Below are 21,129 nucleotides of genomic sequence, written 5' to 3'. Positions count from 1 at the left end.
TTAAATATGTATTTGGGTCACTCACCCTCAAAAGTTTACTTTTACTTATATTGCAATAGTTAGGGGTTCACTCTCAGGATCACCAAGTCAGGTCTTCTGATTTAAAGGGGCTGCAAGTATGGAGTCAAAACGGTGACTTTAATGTTTGGTTTTGAAAATAAAATTTGGCATTGACAAACATGTCCTGAAACTGAAAAAAGAAACTCTGACGTTGAAAAATGCGTATTGTAAAAAATTAGAACAACATCAAAATAGGTAATTCTGAACTGACACTCCTGTAGCAGCATAACCAGGAGCTGGTTCAGCCCTGATCCAGCTCTAACTATAAGCTTTATCAAAAAGGAAAGTTTGGAGTCTTGAGACCGTGTCTGCCGCCTGGACCTCGACAGGTAAGTGATTCCAAAGAAGAGGAGGCTGATAACCATTGGCTGGACCTCCCATACTACCTTTAGAGACCAAAGGTATAACTAGAAGGCCTTGGAAATTGAAATGCAAACACCCTGTTCGTTTTAAGTGGAATAATGTCACATAAATTGCAGTCTTGAGGATGAAAATGAAAATAATAAGTGGATGGTGAACATTTAATTTTTATTTGACTCTAATAACGTGGCTAGCTATATTCTTGAAATGAAAATGTATTCTCTGTATTGCTTTTTTATTTTCATGTTTGCATTTTCACACCAATTTTGTCTTAAATGGTCAATAGAATCTTACTCGTGCGTTTAGATAGATCTAGTGTACCAATACTGACGGATGGAGATCATACCTTTTCTCCCTAAAATTTGAAAAATTATTTTATGGCCCTGACCCTTCATTGATTTTTTTTTTTTTTTTTTTTTTTTTTTTTTACTTTGTTAAAGTAAGTGTAGCCAAGACTTGTTGCTTTGACAACAGTTCCGGTCATTTTTGAGCAAACCATGAATTGTGTATTTTTTTCTTAAGTGGATTTGAGGGACCCGCCGCCAGTTTGAAAAAGACAAACAGGGGAGTGTCGGTACTGTGGCGCTCTTTAGCACTCGCCAACAGCTGTCAGCCGTCTGCCAGGGTCTTCATGTGGAGCTCACCACCAGCTCCAAACTATCCAACGGACTCCGAACCCTGGTGTCAGCGATTATGTCCAAAGTGAATGGTGGTTCTTCTGGTTGTCGGGCCATGGTGATGGCAGGAAAGTACCTGTCAGGCCCCTCGGCCCCGGCACTGACACGGAGTTCCGTTCAACGTCAGCGGAGGATGGTGTGTGCTCAACGGCGAATAATGAGCTCTGACTCGGCCAGCACGGGAGGAAAGACCGCGGCTGTGGCCCAGCAGGAGCAACCGGGATATCTGTCCGTCGCTGACCGACATGCGCTTGCCAATCGAAACTTGATTTATCGGGACGTTAAGGCTTTCCTCAACGAAGTCGGTGGAGACCCCAGAGAGGCTCGGTACTGGTTGACCCAGTTTCAGAAAGCGACCAAAGCCCAGTCTCCTGCCTTCGCTGTAATGGAGGTAAGTCAACGTTCATTCATGTGAAAAAAAACCTCATTTTAAAGCAAATCTCCCAAATATGCGAACTGTCTCGATGGTTTATCTTGAATAATTTGCCACGTATTGCGTTCCTGTCTAAATTCTAGCAAGTGACTTTCCTTTTTTTCATAATACTGAAAAACAATTGTGTAATATTTTGCTTAGTACAGCCATAAAGGGAATAGTTTGGGGTTTTATTTTGACTACCTTGGTGAAATCCGTTACAATTTGAACACTAAACTAAATAGGGGAAAACATGCAGTACAAAAAGTGTAAAGTGTAAAAAAGTTATTGGTAGTACCCAACTTCTTTACAGTTTAAAAACAGAGTTGGCAGGTTCCACACGTATCATTAGCTGATGCTCTGACATAAGGGGGTACACCAGAAGTACCGTTTCTGGCATCTCTTTGATCAAAATCGCTCTATTTATCAGTGTAGAAACTTGACCACTTTTGAAGATGACCTTGATTTAAGAACGTCTACTTTTGCCCATCTGTGGTCCTCTGTCTCTCCCAGGTGGACAGCTCAGTGTTTGACAGCAGGGAAATGGTTCAGAGCTTGTCCTTCGGGCTCTCCTTTCTCCAGCGAATGGATATGAAGCCTGTGGTGGTGATGGGACGGTCTGACAATGAAGACACGGGGCACATGGAACCAGTTGCAGGCTCCCGGTGCACCAGAGGGCTGGTGGAGAGAAGCCAGCAGCTAACTGAGGCACTGCAGCAGCATTCAGCCACTGTACTGCCCCTTTTTTCTGCTGAGTCCTTCCTGCTTCTGCATGAAGCCCCACGTGGAAGCAGGTAAAGGGTTACGACATAACAGAAAAACAGGTGTCTTTAATTTGAGGGTTTCCCTTTAAAATATACTAAATTTGTTCTCCCTGGTAAACTTAAAGCTCAGAAAAACCTTGCTCCTACATTTTTCTTAATGCGCAGCTTAGGGGGGACTACTTTTTGTGAAACTCTCACTTCCTTGTTTAACACTGGCTTTCTGTAAACAATTCCAGCCCAAGGCTTAAGAAGTACTTACAGTTCCAGTTTTTTTTATTTTTTTTCCAAGCTTCAAAAAGTCCTTGAAGCTATTGAGACCTAGTTGAATAGTTTTTACTGGCTGCTGTGTAAAAATGAGATTACATTTCTGAAGGCATACTTTACTTTGCCTGATAAAAACCTGAAGCGGATAAGAGATTAAAATTTTATTTGTGAAGCCATGTTTACACCTGATTTTGATGAAGATGATCCACTGCCTTTCCTTCCCTTATTCACTTCTCAAATCACCCTTTCTCTACATACTTCTACTGAGTTCTAAAGCTGGTGGGAGAATAAGCCACATGAAGCACGGTCCCAAATCCTTTTTTCCCAAAGGTGACACTCTTTTCCTCATCCCCCTGCAGTGCTGCTTCCTCCGTTGCCGTAGACACAAGCCTCCTCCAGTGGAGTCTGGACTGTGGGACAATCCCCCTGATTTGTCCGGTTGGTCGAGATGGGCGAGGTTGCTCGATACTATTGGACTCAACAGAAGTGACAGCGGCTATATCCCGAGCACTGCAACCTCTCAAAGTCATGTTTCTAAACCACTCAGGAGGTCTGTGCAGCAAAGAAAAAAAGGTACAACTCTGATTTGTGTCAGATTTTTGTACTACCACTGACTACTGACTAAAACTGACTGAAACTGACTACTTTGTTTTTATGTAACAGGTGCTTGGAACAGTTTCACTCCCTAGTGACCTGCCTAGTCTTTCCATGGCAACATGGCTGAGTAGTGCAGAACGGTATAAGGTGTCCACTATAGCCAGGCTCCTAAATCAGCTTTCACCCGAGTCCTCTGCAGTGATTACCTCTGCAGACACACTGCTGAGCGAGCTGTTCAGTCACAGAGGTAAGACTGCTGACTGACCCTACTCTGAGACTATTTTAAGGTGAAACCCAAGTAGTCATGAGGACATATTTGTAAGTGATTCTAGTTCAGCCACTCAACAATGACAGAAATTAGGTTGTATAAAATTTGTTTTCTAAAGATATTTGTCCTCTTTGTCTGGAATTCTTTCTCAGGATCTGGGACACTCTTTAAAAATGGAGACCCAATACACCGGTAGGTATCATCCTCAGTCAAATTTTCAAATTCATGTAATCTAACCTTGTGACAAAAAAAAAAATTACAATTTATAGATCAATGGAGTAAGTATGATAAAAATATACTAAAATCTAACTTGAACCAAACTCTAAATTTTAACTTCAAGTATTGAGAGTTTATAGAATTTACTGCTCTTACAGTGAAGAATTTCTGTGTGTTTGTGTGCAGGTACACCTCTCTGGATGGGATTGATGTTCAGCGTCTGTTGGCTCTCATCAACAAGTCGTTTGATAAAAGCCTAAGGCAGGACTACATCCATTCCCTGAAAGGAAGGCTGCATTCCATCTACCTCTCTGAAGGGTGCGTGAAACTATCATGAGACCGAAAAATTTGGAAGCAAATCTGTGAGAAAGAACTAAGCGTCAGCCTTGAGTCTTTAAAGGGCATATTGCAAAATATTTTTTTTTGTAAATTAACACTGTCTGATAATGATTGTAGAATAAGTCAATTATGGATTTTATATTTTATTCAACAAAAAAGTCACAAATTTAGTGGAAGAAGTGGCTGTTTTCAGTATAGCTGTTTAGAACGCTCTTTTTCAACATCCATCATATGACTTAGCAGAGGAGACTCATGTCCCTTTTCTCCGCTTTGAGTCAATGTGAATAATAGGTAGTCATGAATGAGATCGGGTATTTCGGGCCATGGTATTGTGTTTCTTCCAAAGTATTGTTTAGTTTGACCATGAATTAAGATGATTAAAATGTGTTTGGATGGATGGATGCAGAAATACTAGCTCAACAGGACATCGAGTCTACTGTGTCGGACTCTACAGAGTTAGCTTTCGTGCTCGGATTGGTTTTGTGTAGGTGACAACATGGGACTTTATTTCTGCGTTGGTCACAAAAAAACACAGTCGTCCGTGGTGCCCATTTTTCAACAGGTAGATTGATACGATGGAGTCTATTCTATAAAGTCTGGACAGAGTTGAGGAAGGGATACTGGAACCAGGTCCAAGTGTGACCGTTGCTGCGCTGTCCTGTAAGACGGCCGCAGGTTCACTGGCAGCAGCTGAGCCCCTAGCACGGCTCCCATTGACAGAAGGATTTGTCAAAGCACCGTAGTTAAGTCTTGGTTTTCTGACTCTAGATTAGTGGATGGACTTCTGATAGACCAGTCTGTCTTTCTCTCTATATGCTTTATCATGATGGCTTAAAGCGCATTGCTTTATGATCTGCTCTTACACTTATTCTATAAGTCAGTGTATCTGATTTCAAACTTTTAATACGCTAGTGTGAACACAGCATTAGGCTACATATCACTAGCTAACAGAGCTCACTCACCAGGGCACCTGCTCCGTTCTCCTCTGGTTCTCCTCACACTCAACTCCACTGCTCTCCTATGGCTGTTATTCCTCCTTATCCTGCCCTGTTCCCAGTCTCCATCTTTCTTAGCAGGCTCACAATTATTACCGTAATGACTATCACATGCATAGAAATTAAGATTTTCTTCCTCTTCATTGACAGGAGTGACAGTCGGATCCATGTTTATCAATGTTGAAAAGAGGCTGAACCACCAGGGACTCCCCACTGTGACGTCACATTCAAATGACAGTTTTTAATGCCAGAGTAAAAATAAACATACTAAAATGTAGGGCTGGGTATTGCCAAGGACCTCACGATTCGATTTGGATTCTTTCCATCACGATTCGATTCGATATCAATTCAATTCAGTATTGATTTAAATGCTTTGAGTATCGATTTTCATTCCCCATGTGAACATATGTGGTGTGTCACCTCACCTTTTGGAGCAATAAAACAACCAAAACGTCAGACTTCAAAGCCAAAGGATCTGGCTTTATGCTGCTGCTTTGGCTGCCATTTTTTTGTTGTTTGGTCTCTGGTGGCCCTTGTACATACAACACAAATAGCATGCATAGTCCCCCTCACTTGCCAGGAGATGAATCGATTCAGAGGATTTGCTGAATCGATACTGAGTTGGGCGAGGAAATATTTCGATGCAACGATTCATCAATATTTTTACCCACCCCTACTAAAATGTTTCCAGGAGACCCCCTGGTGTATTTATTTAAGAATTTCTTTCAGATTTTTTTGAAGTTATTTTCCTATCAATTTCCTTACAGTTTTATTTATGCCCTTTAAATATAAAGCCAATGCAGAAGTGTTAAAAACTGCCGATCTTCAAGAGTCTTCTTGAAACTGGCTGCAGAAAAACCATGAACCACCTACACACAAAGCCAAAAATGCTAACATGGCACAAAATACCATGAATGAATCTGTTCTCTGCTCTTTTCTGAACATTTGACTTCTCACCTTTCCTCAGGTACAGCGCGGCAGCCATAATCACCATGGAGCCTGTGAACAGTGGCACTCCCTACCTCGACAAATTTGTGGTGAGCAGCAGTAAGCAGGGTCAAGGCACCAGCCAGATCCTGTGGGAATGTATCAGACAAGACCTGGGTAAACTGTTCTGGAGGTCCAGAGCCACTAACAAGATCAACCCCTGGTATGACACACACATACACACAACAACACTCACACAGACTAATTATAGAACTCAAGTTTAATTTTGTGTCAAACAACATCCCACTAGCTTGGGATTTAAAAGTGCGGGACAATGACTAGTGAGCAAGTAATTGTTGAGTAATCAAGGAGGACCAAGCACTGAATCCTGAGGAATCTCTGGGATAGGATCAATGATGTGACTTTTTTTCTTTCCTTTTCTGTGCAGGTACTTCAAACACTGTGATGGCAGCTTTGTTCATGGGGTGTGGACAGTCTTCTGGTTTGGCCTGACGGACATCAGGGATTCCTACGAGCTGGTGGAGTACGCCAAGGAGCTCCCCGACTCTTTCCACATTTCCACAGCATCCTAGCCTGACACCTTCACTTCAACTACTGGTTTTGTAGCTCTTGGACTCTTACTGTGAGCAAAAAATCAGCTTGAACTATTTTAGGTGGGTTTTTTCCTCATACCTTGAAACTTGAAATCTGCAGTGAGCATTAAATACATTTTGATCAAGCCAGGACAGTTCTCACACTCCTGTTTCTTCCATTGTGTTGATATATCTCAACACGATGGACACACTGACTGTTACTGTTACTGTGAATCACACAAAATTGGTAGCTTTTAACACTAAGTGCTCTTCAGAGGGCCAAAATTCTTTAAGGGATCATTTATCTAGTAGACCAAAAGTTCATCGCAATGTTTTCACACAAAAATTCAGAATTACTTGTCATGCAATGTCCTTCTGAGTCTGTGAACACAGCTACATAAAGTTACAGTGGCTCTTAAGGAAGATTTTTAGCTTTATTTAACTAAGATTAGCATATAACTTTTAGTAAACATTTAGATAAACAAAATGAACCCCCATGATGTCATAAAATGTTATTTTAAAGTATTTCTTGGCTCTGGACTTTATAATCTTTAGATTTCAACAGCAACTGTGCATACCTGGAGGTTGACAGTTAGTAAGCTGTTTGCTTTTGACAGCCAGCCAGGGAACCCTGTTTACACATATGCATTATGGGAAATGTATAATCCAGAACTTTCAGTCAGAATGCCTTCTTTTTTTTTCTCTGATCAAACTTTTCTGAAACTGCCATGTACAAGACATAAAACACTGCCTCCAAAGCACTTCAGACCAGAAACTCAACTTATGTCTCTGCTCCTTATTTTTGTCTCTTCTTTGAGCAAGCCTTAGTTATAGTCTTGTTACACTTTTTTACAAGTATCTAAATTTGAGCCACATTTTTATTTATATATGCAATACTGGAAGAAACATGCAAATAGTTTTTAAATTTGAAAGGCATTTTGTGACCCCCATATTGGTAACCACTGTGGTAGACAATGGACAAGACTTAAAAAAGGCTTGGGAAATGATTGTTTCTCACTTGACGACCGCAAAAACAAGTCTTATATTTTAGTATACGGTTCTTGAATACTGAAGTATCGTGTTAAAAGAGTTCACCCAAGCTCCCTGTGTTAAATACTTGATTCTGATTGGTCAAAACCTTATCACTCCCATGTTGACCAATTCTTAAGAAGGAAAGCAAACGCCAGGGATAACCTGGTGTTTGCTAAGTCTGTTAGCAGAAATTGTGGCAGGGCAGCTGGTTGCTGACAGAAAGAAAGGAATAAAGACAAAGAAAGGGGGGAAAATAAAAATGGTAAAAGTAGTGCTGTGAAGAATTCCTTAAAACAGTTAGAAAAAAAAGGCAGGCTTTATCTGTTAGTTCCAGAAGTTTGTTTTGATATGCAATGCTCGGACTGTTGATTCCCATTTTGAACTGTTACCTCATGTTTGAGATGTGGCTGTGAGATATCGCCTCTGTAGCCTTTTGATCTCAATACTGCTGAGGCGGTACAGGTATGTGCTGTTTTCTTTTTGACCAGCTGGTGGAGCTGTCAGCTCAAGAGCATGCACTTAGAAGTGTCACAGAAAGGTGAGGCAGATGCTGGAAGATGAATGACATGCAGAGTTGTGAGAAAAGCTGAGTTCAGTTTCAGTAGCTTGGATCCTTTGATTCTCGCTGTTTGTGACTTGAAAAACCTGTTGTTCAGCGGTTGTATGCACACCCTGGCTTAGACTGATTGATAAAATAAGTGAAAGACAAGTAAAAGCAAACATTGACATACACCTACACCTTCACCCTTTGTCACACACACACACACCTCAGCCTAGCATGACTTTCATAAGACACTCAAGTCAACGAAAAAATAAAACACTTAAGTCACCCATCAATGTTATGTTTTGCCTCTTTTGTCAGTGGAATCTCATTTAATTTTCAAATGTGTAAGGAATTTTTGGATTTTCCAAGCGAAGAACTGCCATGATAAATGTAAGGGTGTATCATTTAAGCTCCTTCGTCATCAGTCTCTTTATATATCTCCTTGCTTTGTCAACCTTTACTGATAAACATTATCTGGATGATATATGAAGCCAGGGCAGGCAGATGCCACCCATAGCAACACACTGCACAAATTTGTTAATGTCTTATTTTTATTGAGAATATCTCCTCATATTTAGATTTAGTCAGCCCAACCCCTCTGGGAGTTACTGACGGTGACTTTGGAGAATTCTTGGTAACACTTGATCAAAATCTGAAGACCAGTTGAAAAATTGCAAGAATTTACATTTTTCCACTGTTGGATCTTAAAAAGGTTCTGTTCAGTTTCAAAATACAAAAAGAACAAATGAGAGCAAGACCAAAAAAAAAATTGAGTCTGCATTTAATTGAAAACATACAATACAAATAGGCTGTTCATCAGCCAATCGGAGCTTTGGGACCACAACTCAAAAAGAACCGAAAACCTCCTTGAAAGAAATTAAAGCTTAAAAAAAGAACTATAATGAAGAGCTCCACCATTCTTGTTGATCTCTCCAAAATTTCAGCATGCTTGATGCAAGTGTTTCCAGGAGGTTAGGAGGAATTTTACAATAAGTGGTAAATATGGTTTCACAAAGGGCATTTACTATTTGAAACTGATGTTTATTTATGTAAATTTCCCTCACCATCCACCCCCAAGTGTTCTCAGTGTGATTTAGATCAGGGGAACATGCAGGATGATACCAAAGAGTGAGGTTATTTCTCTGAAAGAAGTCCTGTGTCGGCCATTGTGAACTGCAGCATTGTCCTGTTGAAAAACTGAATCACCACCCCACAGACCAGGGCCCTCAGTCATGTTGAGAGTCCCTGCAACATCTCCACATAGACAGCTGCCATTTGACACCCCTGCACACCCTGAAGCTCCAACCTGAAGGAGAAAGCCCCTTAGATCACGATGGCGCCCCTTCCACTGTGCCGCGTAGAAAATATCTCAAGGATCTCCTCGTCATGACAGTAACGTTGGAAGCCAATCGGATCCTCTGGCTCACGCCAGTGAATTCTTTTGGGGAGCTTCTACCACTTGACTTTTTTGCTCCATAACCCTCAGGATCTTTGAAGAAATTCAAAATGACAATACTGCATCCAACCCCAGCAGAGATGACACACTCAATAATCTTCAGGGTCCAACAGTGCAAAATGTAAATTTGTACAATTTTTCAACTGGTCTGCAGCCACATCTCCTTAAGGGATACCATACTGCATTCTCTTAATCCCTCAATCTGGCTCCTGGCTAGTCCTGTAGATCTCACGTTGCCCATAATAATAGAGCTGAGCTGGGTAATAATGGTTTGGAGGTCTGTGTGTAGCTTCGTTGAGGCCATGGAGGATATAGAAAAACTGCAGGAAGAAACTCAGGTCGACACAAATACTGGGATCTCACAAACTGCTCATCATTTATTAAACACTCCAGCCTTACCAAGCCCAGATGGGCGGCTACTACTCTTTCATACATGAACAAAATAGTTGCCACAACAACAGAAACAGAAATGAGGTATGTCTGACGGTGTGCGTCTCAGCATGAGGTATAAGCAGAAGTAACAGAATAAGCCCTGCTTGTTGACGTCGCCAACAGGCAACACCTTGTGACAGGAGCACTTCATTATCTTGACTGTTACAGTCTCTTTAAAATCCTCTGTCATTGTCTTGCACCAGCTCCTCCCCCTTGTGCTTTTTAGCTCTTCTGCATCCTGTGCTTCTTAATATTCAGAGTTCTGCAAGAATCTTCAGCTGTTTTGGGCAATGAGCTGGCCAGCTTTAGTGCTACAGGTGTGAACATTGCATCAACAACATAACAGTGGTAGATAAAGTGTGCAATTCCAGTAAATAACAGCCCTCTCTGCAACTAGATACCCACACAAGGAAAAACAGCCTAAAGAAAATATCAGAAAAAAATAAGACGTTTTTAGTAATGACAGATTGTTAAACAATTTTAAAAAAGAAACAGGAGCAGCCCAAGCATTCTAAAAGAATATTATTTAAAGTTGTCATATTAAATTATAACATCATTACACCTGAGTTGCTTGAATTAAGTGAAAGAAATCTGCCAATTGAGTAAAAAAAAATGTAACCCTGAAATTTCTTCAGTTATAACATATTCTTGTTTCAACGAACTTGACAAGCAAATTGTCTACTCCAATGGTAGACTTTTTTACTCTGAAGCAAGTCAGGTGTCATTTTTGTCTTTGTTATCTTGAAATAAGAGATTTTCTCGACTTGTCATGTGAATGTGGTTAAATGTCAGTTTTTGCAGTGCAGCTGGCAGCCGTCTCTCAGTCCCAATAAAGCACTTTTACAACCTTTATAAAACCACCTTTATAACACTATTGTGGGAAATCCCTTTTGTGTCTACGGCGTGCCTCAGCTCCGAGTGTGCCCCTTCTCTGTATGAAAATCCAGTTCTTCAACATAACACGGGAATAGAGCTTGTCTATCGTGGCTAATACCATCTGTTTTTGCACGGGCAAACAAGGGAGGGAGTTTGGCTGGAACACAAGGTAAGAACTTTTCTAATAAACTAAATGATTTCACAGAGGCACCAAATTAAGATACTGCATTGGATATTTTAAAGCATATGTGTCAATAGATTCATTGAAAATACCATAGTTTTTGATGTGTCCTGTCTGAGAAGCTTCATACTCGTAGATGTACTAATTTAATCTAATACTACTTTTTTCACCTTCAGAGAAAAGATAGAAATAAAATACTCTGTGTCAAATCCTTTTTAGCTGTCAGTCACAGTTTTTAACTATGCAGTGTGAGGATCTAATTAGATCTAAATCTAATTAATTATTCAAAACAAAAATTATGAAGTCTGAAAAAATTCTCACAAAGAATTCTGTTCTTTTGATTTTGTCACTATATGCCATTTTTAGTTGTTTTCTTGCCTGAAATATGAATATATATATATATATATATATATATATATATATATATATATATATATATATATATATATATATATATATATATATATATATATATATGTATTATTCCCATTTTCATTAGAAAGTTGTGGTCGGTGAGTCATAAAACACAGGGCCACACCTTTAACCAGAGGTACATGTTTTCTCAGGCTGAATAGAGAATTACGAACAAGCTCAGTCAGTGGCCTGCACACACATTTTAAAAGGCAGAGGCAAAGACAAACAAAAAAGCTGGTTAAAGCACATGCTTACCATTGAAGAGGGAAAAAAAGTTCTGAATGTTTCTCAGTACTGCTACCCAAGAGGGGCAGTTTTACTTTTAGTCAGAAAGTAACTGATTTTATTTCACTGATTTTACATAATTATTTTGTTTTACTCCAACAATGTAAAGCTCAAGAGACTGACACGTAAAGGCTTATTTCAATAATGTGGCTTATTCCTTTGTTTTGTTTTGTTCATAGATGGCGTTGAGCAAACATCTTCAGGTCTTGGCTGTAGTCTGTGTCATCCTCTTTCCGATGTCCTACTTTTTTTTGTTCCATACCTGTCCAGAGCAGAGCGATGTCAACAAGCCACAAAAACTTATGTAAATACCACTTGTGTGTGTGTGTGTGTGTGTTTTCACAAACCTGTATATGAAGACAGGCTGCAGTTCGCAATCTCCTCCCTAGAGTTTAAAACATGTTTTAAAATTTGTCTATTGAGCCATTGTTGTGTGGCCAATGATAATTTCCTCCTGCACCCTTTCAGGTTTTTTCCAACTTACGTTCCTCCTCCACCTGAACAATGTAGTTGTCCCAAAGGCTCAATGGTTTTCAAAAACCATATCCCTGTTGATGAGCTCGCAGAGCTGACGAAACGTAGAGAAAAGGAGCTTCAACACTACAAAGCCAGGTACTGAGAAATAAATGCATTCACTGAAATTACTGTTACAGACTTACATTAGCCTCTTAAGACCCAAGCTTTTGAATGGTGTGCATTTTTTAATTCACCTTGCTATTTGACACAAGTAAGACCTGATCAGTTTAATAATAAAACTTGTTTATTTTACAGGAAGTTTTATTATTTTAATCATGAGTTCCCTGTTAGAATAGAATTAAATAGAATAGAATAGAAAATACTCTATTTATCCCCAAGGGTAAATTCAGGAAGAGTCACAGCAGCAATCAAGAAAACCAAAGTAAGAAGCCAGCCTCCACCTCCACAGGGTCCAGGACTGAGCTTCTTCAGCAGTCTGTTCAGTCTCTGTCTCCTAGATCCTGTCTGCTCACAGCAGGTGAAGCTCTTCCAATGTGGCGTTGGGTCTGCTGTTAGCTCTGTTAGCCATGTCTGTGAATAGCATGACGTAACTCTGCTTTCTGGTATTCCCTCTGTTGCTGAGTTAGCATGGCTAGCTCGTCCATCTGTTGGAGGTAGATCTTTCATTAACGAACGGAAGGACAGGTCGATGTCGTCACTTCTTAGCTCTCACCTCAGTACCAGCACGTCATCCTCACCTCCTTCTCCCCACTTATGGGAAACATCTGGCCTTGCACCAGTTAGCATTGACATGCTACAGACTGCTAACAGCTGAGTTCACTTGTAAACAATGTGGCCATGGTTACATGTAGGATCTCCAGACAAACACAGGAGCAAAAATAGTAAGAACATCACTGAAGACAAAACCAGTTGGATTTTTTTTGTTAGTTGTTTGTTACTAGTGTTATTGAACTTAAATATGTTGGGGTTTTTTGCTAAAATGGGTGTAATGTTGTGATTTCACCAAAAGATGATGTGGACAGTGTACCTAAATGTGGCTAATAGGTCAAAGTTGAAAAAAATGAAGTATTGTGGGTCTGAGAGGCAAAAATGTAATGTCCACATATGTGGACGCTGGGTCTTGAGAGGTTAAGGTATGAGTCATCATTCACCAACATTTATTTGCTTGTGTACTTTGTTCAGTTGCTATCTTTTAGGTAGGAAATTCTACCTTGCAACATCACTGCACTTTGTACTCTTTGAAAGCTATTATTGGCAGCTACTGTTTTTTTACTGTCATTGGCAGCTAATGTTTTTTGAATGTTGCTAAACATACGCAAAAAAAAAGGTTAATTGTCTGCTTTGTACTGCTTTGTACTACTCAAAAGGAAAAAAAAGATAAGAATTTTTCTCACGAACTAGCACAAACACTTAGATCTCCTTAACACCTCAATCAACCAAACTACCCGTCATCACCACCATTTCCCTTACAGGACGTCATCTGTGTTATCTGAACTGCTGTACAGTGTACCTAACTGTCCTCTGAAGTATCCTATCCAAGGTTTTACTGTAAAGCCTTTGACCCCTACAATAATACCAGGTATGCTACATATTAGAGTTAAGACAGCATTTTCATCTATTTGTTGTTTCCGCATTACCTGACATAATCATTAATGAAGAGGAGTGTGTTTTAAGGTAGAAAAAAATCTTTTTCCACTTCCCAGCTGTCTGGGATACACAAAGCACTACTGATTAAACCACATTATGAATGTGGAAAAACCCAACACACAGGATGCATCCTAAACAGAAATGAGCACACAGTTTGTTTAACACTTAGCAAAATACAGGATGTCTTAAACAAACCAATAACACTTTGACAAACAAGCAGTCTGAGGAACAGGAGACTCTTCCTAGGTAAATAGATAAAAAGAGGATGTTGTAGAGTTAGAATCTCTTGTACCATTGCAGCTGGTATGCAAAATTTGTATTTAACACAAAATGAATGAACTTTCAGTAGATTGGAGGACTGAGATAGGGAGCTGAATACGGGATCTTTTTGTGGCCATGTGGATTACTTTGAAAGTGAGTTTTTACATTTCTTTCAAGGAAGGGTCTGCAGGAATTTTTGTTACTTTTCGCAAGTACAGCATTCAAACTGGGCTCCTCCTCTTTGGATCAGTGCCAGCGACAGCGCACACCCACTGCCTCTGACTAAAGCCCTGTTTACACGACAACGTTTATCTGAAAACGCTACTACCCAGTGTAAATGCAGTGAAAAAAATCTGGAACGGAAATGCTGAGGGACTGAAAATGCTGTAGTAAGCATGCCAGGCCTGCAGGTGGTGCTATAACAGTCTTGTCCAGATGCAGCTTTTGGAAGATCTCCACTGAAGTAGAGTTGAGCCGATCATCTGGTGTATTGGGGAATACTAAGTGCAAAAGTGGAGTAACAGATGCACACTTTGTTAAAAGACAGTCAGCAGATTGAGTAGCACAAGCACAACACGGTAGTTTGAGAAGATCGTAACAACTGTACTGTTGTCCTGTTGTATGCGCTCGTGCAAGGCGGAGTGTGACGTCATCTTTCCCACTGAAAACGCCAGCTTACTGTTTACATGACAACGGTGTCCGCAGCGTTTCAGAACAATCCAACACTTTCAAAAGTTTGTGCTTTAGGTCGGCTGAAACGCTGTGTCCGTGTAAACGCGAAGCTGAAACACAACAAAACGTTTGCGTTTTACCCTAAAACTGTTGTCGTGTAAACAGCCCCTAAAGTTACGTGAACACATCCACTAGCCCAGCAACCACCTATAGCGTTGCGTTTTCATGTGGGAGAGACTCAAGAATTGTTCACTCAACATGGCATGTTAGCCCAAGCTAATCGCAGGTATTTGACCTGCTCCGTACAAAACCAACTCACATTGCTTTTTGTCCAGAGCAGCTCTTCAAGTGCCTGAAAGCGGGTGAAAGAGGACTGGGTTGAGGCAGACACCGACACAGACACACATGTCAGAGACGATTTGGCAGGAGTATTCCTGTAAAAGTTGACATTCTATTTTTTTCGGAAAATCCTGCAGACTACCTTCAAACAAATCAATACCACTGATGACAAACAAGCAGTCTGAGGAACAGGAGACTCCTGGCGGGTAAATAGACAAAAAGAGGATGATGCAGAATATCTTGTACCATTGCAGCTGGTATGCAAATTTTGTAATAAGGATAAAACAAATGAACTATCAGTAGATTGGAGGCCTGAGATAGGTGGCCGAATTGGGAATCTTTTGGTCATCATGTGGATCACTGTAAAAGTGGTTGTTTACCTCTCCTTTGATGAAGTCTGTATCTCTGTGGTTATTTTTTTATTTCAGGTTTAGAGCTACATGCAGGACACAGAAGCTTCTACAAGGTTTGTGTGATCCAAGAATACTTACAGCTTATATTATTCAGATATTTCTTGTTTGATTTAAGCACCTTGTTGGTTTTTATAAAAGTTGGGCAAAAAAAATTCTAAGTTATTTTGTAAACTTAGAAGTTGCCCATGTAAGGGCATAGCTAGCTGGACTGGCAACCTATAGTTGTCTGCATAGAAGCCAAAGGCCCTCCCCGCCTCAACGAATTTTAGCAAAGCTAGCTTAAGCTCAACATTTCCAAGATGGCCTCAGTTGATGGTTTGTGTCAAAAAAAAGAAAACTGTGAACGCCATCTCCCACTTGCCCCATTGAGTTGCATCTTAGTCACTCCAGCTAGAGATGAAAAGAAGTAAAGACAAGAGAGAACAAGAAAAACTGGTTCAAGAGAAGAGACATTTTCCCCCCTAAGTATAACATAAAGCAACATCTCTGGAACATTACCACGTGGCTACTGCCGGAGATCATTGTTCATGCAATGGCACCAGGTTCAGTTACTTCTCAGACAATACTGCTACCTTGCTATAACCTTGCTTACACTGTTCAAGAACAGGTTCAGCATACAGTGTGATGCACAGGAGAAGTGAAGGCCCAAAACCTGCCTAAATATTTGTCCTCGAATCAGATAGTAAAGGTCACACTGCATCAGTAACAACCTCTCAATGGCACACTGCTTCATTAACCATACAGCCTCTAAGCTACAGGATCTGTTTGGTCCACCACTGTTATCAGCTGCTGAGCGCTAACAAGCTTTCATATTTGGCAACATTTTGGCAAGATCAGGCTTTGCACTGCTCATCTAAGGGCATTGGAAAATAAACAAGGTATGGTCCCTTGTCTTAAATTTAAGTTTTTAATTAGCATCATGTAAAGATCAGGAATTATCTTTGGATCTTAACTAGAGAAAGTATAATGGATGAGCAATTGAATAACTTTTTTCCCAGTTTCAAATTTATGGCCACTGCAAGTAACTTTTTTAAGGTCTGATTCAGTTTGATCAACTTCTACATGTGTTAGTTATTTTTTCTTAATGACTCCCCTTGCCATTTTCTTACAATAACTCATACACTAATGGGTATTGATAAGATTTTAATGATACCAATGCCATTATCGATTCCACTTATCAATTCTTCCTGGGAATTTTCTCTACAAAAAGTAGACTTCACAGCTTTTTTGTGTCAACATTTAATTGAGTTTGTAGTAAATGGTGGTGGTGGTGGTGTTGCCTCCCTTGCATGACATCACTGCGTTGCACTTTGTGTTGATAGCTTTGTGTTTTTGGTGGAATGAGTAAAGCTTTTGACTGCTTTGATCACTCCATGGTAATGAGCGTGACTGAGGTGTGGCACATCACGTGACATTGATGTAAGGTCCAGCTTTCAGGCGTAATGTCAAGAATTAACAAGAGAATTGATAAGCACAAAGGATAACAATGGTGGCTGAACTATTTCTAATACATTCTTATCACAAACCAGTTATCAATACCCGTCCCTACTCTTAGACCACAGTGTTCCACTTTCTGTAGGAGTGGGGCATGGGCTTGTTGGCTTTTATCCATTGCCATCACTTCTTAAGATTTCAGGGTTAGGTTGAAGATCCAGGACATATAAACACAAGTTGTTCAAGGATACCATCAATTGCTTGTTTCATAAGTGACATACCATTTGTGTCTCCATCAGTATTTTTTTTAACCTTCTAACCACTTCTAACACATCACTCTTACAAACTCCAGCAAGGAATATTGAGTTGATATTAAAAGTAATATCATATTTTTATCTACATCAGCAGGAACTTTCATTTTGCCATAATGACATTCTGAAAGATTTGAATGATCATTAGAAACAGAAATAAACACACTTTGAAGTTATGTATACTCTGAATGCTTGTTTTATTTCCTTGCATCTACTTTAGGTGACCATAACTGTGACCAAAGGGGTGCTCACCCCTGTAAGTCCACCTGAAGGGGTTATGACTGAAGGTAGGTTCAATCTAAAAATGTAACTCATTAAGGCTTTCATTTATTGGGACAATTCAGTCTTACATTTCAAAGGCAGAAACATATGGTTGTATTTTATTGTGTTGTTTATTATTCACCGTATAAGACATTGGAAAGGATGGAAAGCTCTACCGTAATTTTTTCAATTTAGGTACAAGACGTGAAGACACAAAAATAGTATCAAAACCAGTATTAGTAATTATTTACAGAGCTTCAAGTTGAAGGCGCCCTCATGAATGTTGGTTATCCTTGTTTGCTTAGAGTAAATAAAACAAAAATATTTAATTGAAAGTTGGTGTTAATTGGTGTCAATAATCTATGGTTTATATTAGGTGATGAAGAGAGCGAGCTATCTATCGAGTCTTACAGCTTACTGATGCTCAACTACATGCTGGCCCGGGTAAAGTTCACCTCCAAACATTACCACATAAACACTGGAGACATTGGTGAGTGTCATTTTATCACATCATTAGAATATTATATCATTAGCGAACTAATAATGTAAGGGTAATCATAAAATTATATTAATGAACAGGATGTTTGACATTGCTTGTTATGCAACCTCAGACTATATTAAATTAAAAATAAAGGAATGAAAATGAGTGTTATGGAGTTATCAAGCCCAAGTGAAACACAGCTGTGTGGGATGTTTATCTTTTGGATTGGACGGTGGATTAAAAACACTGCTCCATAAACAAGTGCTCCACCAGTTCGCAGACATCTGAAGATCCTGCACCCGTAGCAGGGCCCAGAACTAAATTTAGATCCTAGTTCTGATTGTTAAAATTTACATCGTTCCTGTGGTAGAACACAGCTTTCAGTTTGTGATATAATTGGAGTCCCACTAACCGGACCCAGCTGATCTTTCATTTTTGTTTTATAGCCGTATTAAAGTTCGAGGACCATGAAGTCAGGTTTCCGATAGCCATTAAACAGCCTCAACTTCCGATTCTGTACGACATGGGAAAAGGTAAAAGTTAATACAATAGCCGCGTTTCCACCAAGCAGTCCGATTAAGTTCAGTAAGGTTTGGCACAGTTTGGTACGGTTAAGCCTGATCCCGTTTGCGTTTCCACAGTAAACTGTGCCCCCTCGTGGTAGGCGGTGTGTAAGCCGGATGCCGAAAGCCGCATCTGTTAAATAATAGCAGCATGCATAACAGTGTACCCCGCTAAGAAATTCAATGAAGAAGAAAAATGTGATACAGTAAATCAAGAGCAACGATGGAAACATCCATCATTTTGTCTTCTCTGTGACTGGCATGTGGCTCTTTGATACAAAGTGCAATCAAGCTTTGTTTCAGAGAAGACTGTGTGCCGGCAGGAGAAATGAAGCCGCTGTCGGGGTAAGTGACAATTGTTTCGCCCAATCAACGGTCTGCAGTGTGTTGTGCCACCTTCTGAGATTGGATCGGTTCAGTCTGGCACCCCTACGGAAGGGTGCCAAAAAGTGGAATGGCTCATCTCAGTTAATTGGGGGTCTGTCCCAGGATCAGTCAGTGGAAGCGCCGTAAAATCTGTGTCGTGCCGAGACAAACTGAACTGAACCGCTTGGTGGAAACAGGGCTAATGTTGTGAGCTGGAAGTTATTCATTCACCCATTTACCTGGTTGACAAACTGGTAACTTCACTACTTCATGACGCCTTTTAATAACTTAAACCTCCTCCTCAGATATCAACTCTCAAGTCACCATCATCACAAAGACATTCCTTCGCTATAACTACCTGGATGTGTTGATTAAAAGTATCCGGAAGTTCTACAGCAGCATAAAAATCATCATCGCAGATGACAGTTCTAAACCACAGAGCGTTTCTGGAGAAAACATCCAACACTACATCATGCCTCCAGGGCAGGTATGCATCTACATATGAGCTTTAATTCAGAGCTATACTGAAAGACACCTTGTGCATCTGTCTGACTGAATGGCAGAGGGAACTGATGGACTAACACTTCACTTCAACATATTTAGTTGTTACCATAGACTGTAAAATAATCTGGATGGATGCAGTAAAAGGTGGAGTCACACTGTCCACTCTACATACACATTATGGTTGACAGTTTCTTTCATCCTAAAACAGATTACTAGTAATCATTATTTGATTTTGAAAACTAATTTAAGCACTTGCCATTTTTTTAATCATTCAAATCTGTCCGAGTTGTTAATGACACATTTTTATGTTGTGTGCCAACCATAAACTAAACATTTTTTCTCCACTTTAAATGGGATCTGCAGCTTGATTTTTGTTTAAATAGTTGCATTTATTCTCCACGTGATAAAAAAAAGTCCTTGCAGGTGGGGTTTAATTACTTCATACATTCTATAATAGCTTCTCAAAGCTCCTTGACAGTAAAGTCTCTGAGTGCTTGACAAAGCTGAGCAAAACAAAGAAAAGGAGCTTTTTTTATACAGAGAGGTGTAAAATCATTGAATCATTACCTTCAATGCACATTAAAAACATGTTTTCTCCCTCAGGGCTGGTTTGCCGGCAGGAATCTTGCGGTCTCCCAGGTGACAACCAAGTACTTCCTGTGGGTCGATGATGATTTTGTTTTTACCAAAAACACAAAAATTGAGCAGCTAGTGAAAGTCATGGAAGGAATTCCAGAGTTGGATGTGGTGAGTAGAAAAAATGTTTAAGAAGTTAAGAAATATTTTCATAATTAAATGACTTTTTAATTGAATTTCTATTTGTAATTCCATTAAGACACATATACTTCCCGATTTCCAATTCTTTCAGTTACAGAGAACATATGAAACAGTTTTGGGTTTCACTAATTCATACAAATAACTATCTGCATACACCTGGTAGAGAGAGCATAAAAAATAGGGAGAAAAAGAAAGCCTGATCAGACAAGATGAAAAAAACAAACAAAAAAATTGTATTGGGACATTGGACATTTATCTTGCATTGTCATCAGGTAAACAGTCCACTAGGTAAAAGAAGGAAGTTCAGCTTAGACACCATGAAAATTCCTTTTTGGGAATCGACCTGGCTTGATCTTTGCAAAACCCAACTAGAGTGTACCATTTTTAATCAAGATCTCTTCTGTCTTTCTGTTGTAGGCTAGCGGGTCAGTGACGACAGAACAGGTTTTTTTCACCCTTCATTATCATGAAGGACAAGAAATGGATGGAGGCTGTCTTTCAAGAACGTCCAAATCGAGGTTCCATGTGATTCCTGGTTGGCCACGTTGCAGTCTGACCAGTGGGGTGGTCAACTTCTTTCTGGCTCGCACAGATGCTGTACGGAGGGTGGGATTTGACCCCAAGCTTCAGAAAGATGATGCTTCAGGTAAACTCAGAGATTGGCTCAGAGCTCCACAACCAGTCAGCGTGTGGTGGCTTTAGCATAAGTAATTGAAAATGTCTTTTTCTGACTCTAGAGTTCTTCATGGATGGGTTGGGCTCTTTGCTGGTTGCCACCTGCAACCATGTGACTATTGACCTTCAGACAAATACCACAAACAAAGATGAAGCTCTTTACAAACGCTACAGAAATCCTGGAAAAGGGGATGTGAGGTTTAAAGAGAAGCTGCACTTCTTCAAAAACAACCTAAAGTGTGTCCGTTTTGGATAG

The 21,129-nt window shown here is 40.0% G+C and overlaps 2 protein-coding genes across 2 annotated transcripts; both read left to right on the top strand.

The window, feature by feature from the left end:
• The first annotated feature begins 959 nt into the window (after positions 1-959).
• On the top strand, positions 960-7,244 carry nags (N-acetylglutamate synthase). The gene is made up of 8 exons (XM_074697548.1): positions 960-1,488; positions 2,023-2,303; positions 2,897-3,110; positions 3,201-3,381; positions 3,555-3,594; positions 3,805-3,936; positions 5,920-6,102; positions 6,328-7,244. The coding sequence occupies exons 1-8, from the start codon at positions 1,114-1,116 to the stop codon at positions 6,470-6,472; spliced, it is 1,551 nt and encodes a 516-aa protein (XP_074553649.1). The 5' UTR covers positions 960-1,113; the 3' UTR covers positions 6,473-7,244.
• A 10,279-nt stretch (positions 7,245-17,523) lies between these two features.
• On the top strand, positions 17,524-21,129 carry LOC141809370 (beta-1,4 N-acetylgalactosaminyltransferase 2-like). Its single transcript, XM_074696360.1, has 7 exons — positions 17,524-17,533; positions 17,884-17,997; positions 18,435-18,521; positions 19,223-19,404; positions 20,025-20,168; positions 20,616-20,844; positions 20,936-21,129. Exons 1-7 carry the CDS (start codon positions 17,524-17,526, stop codon positions 21,127-21,129), a joined length of 960 nt encoding a protein of 319 aa, XP_074552461.1.

This window comes from Halichoeres trimaculatus, unplaced genomic scaffold, assembly GCF_033239565.1.
Source record: "Halichoeres trimaculatus isolate MK-OKI-2021-1 unplaced genomic scaffold, fHalTri1.1 fHalTri1_scaffold_20, whole genome shotgun sequence".
Taxonomy (NCBI): domain Eukaryota; kingdom Metazoa; phylum Chordata; class Actinopteri; order Labriformes; family Labridae; genus Halichoeres; species Halichoeres trimaculatus.
Note: the sequence above shows the minus strand (reverse complement) of the source record. Positions and strands in the feature narration are given on the sequence as shown.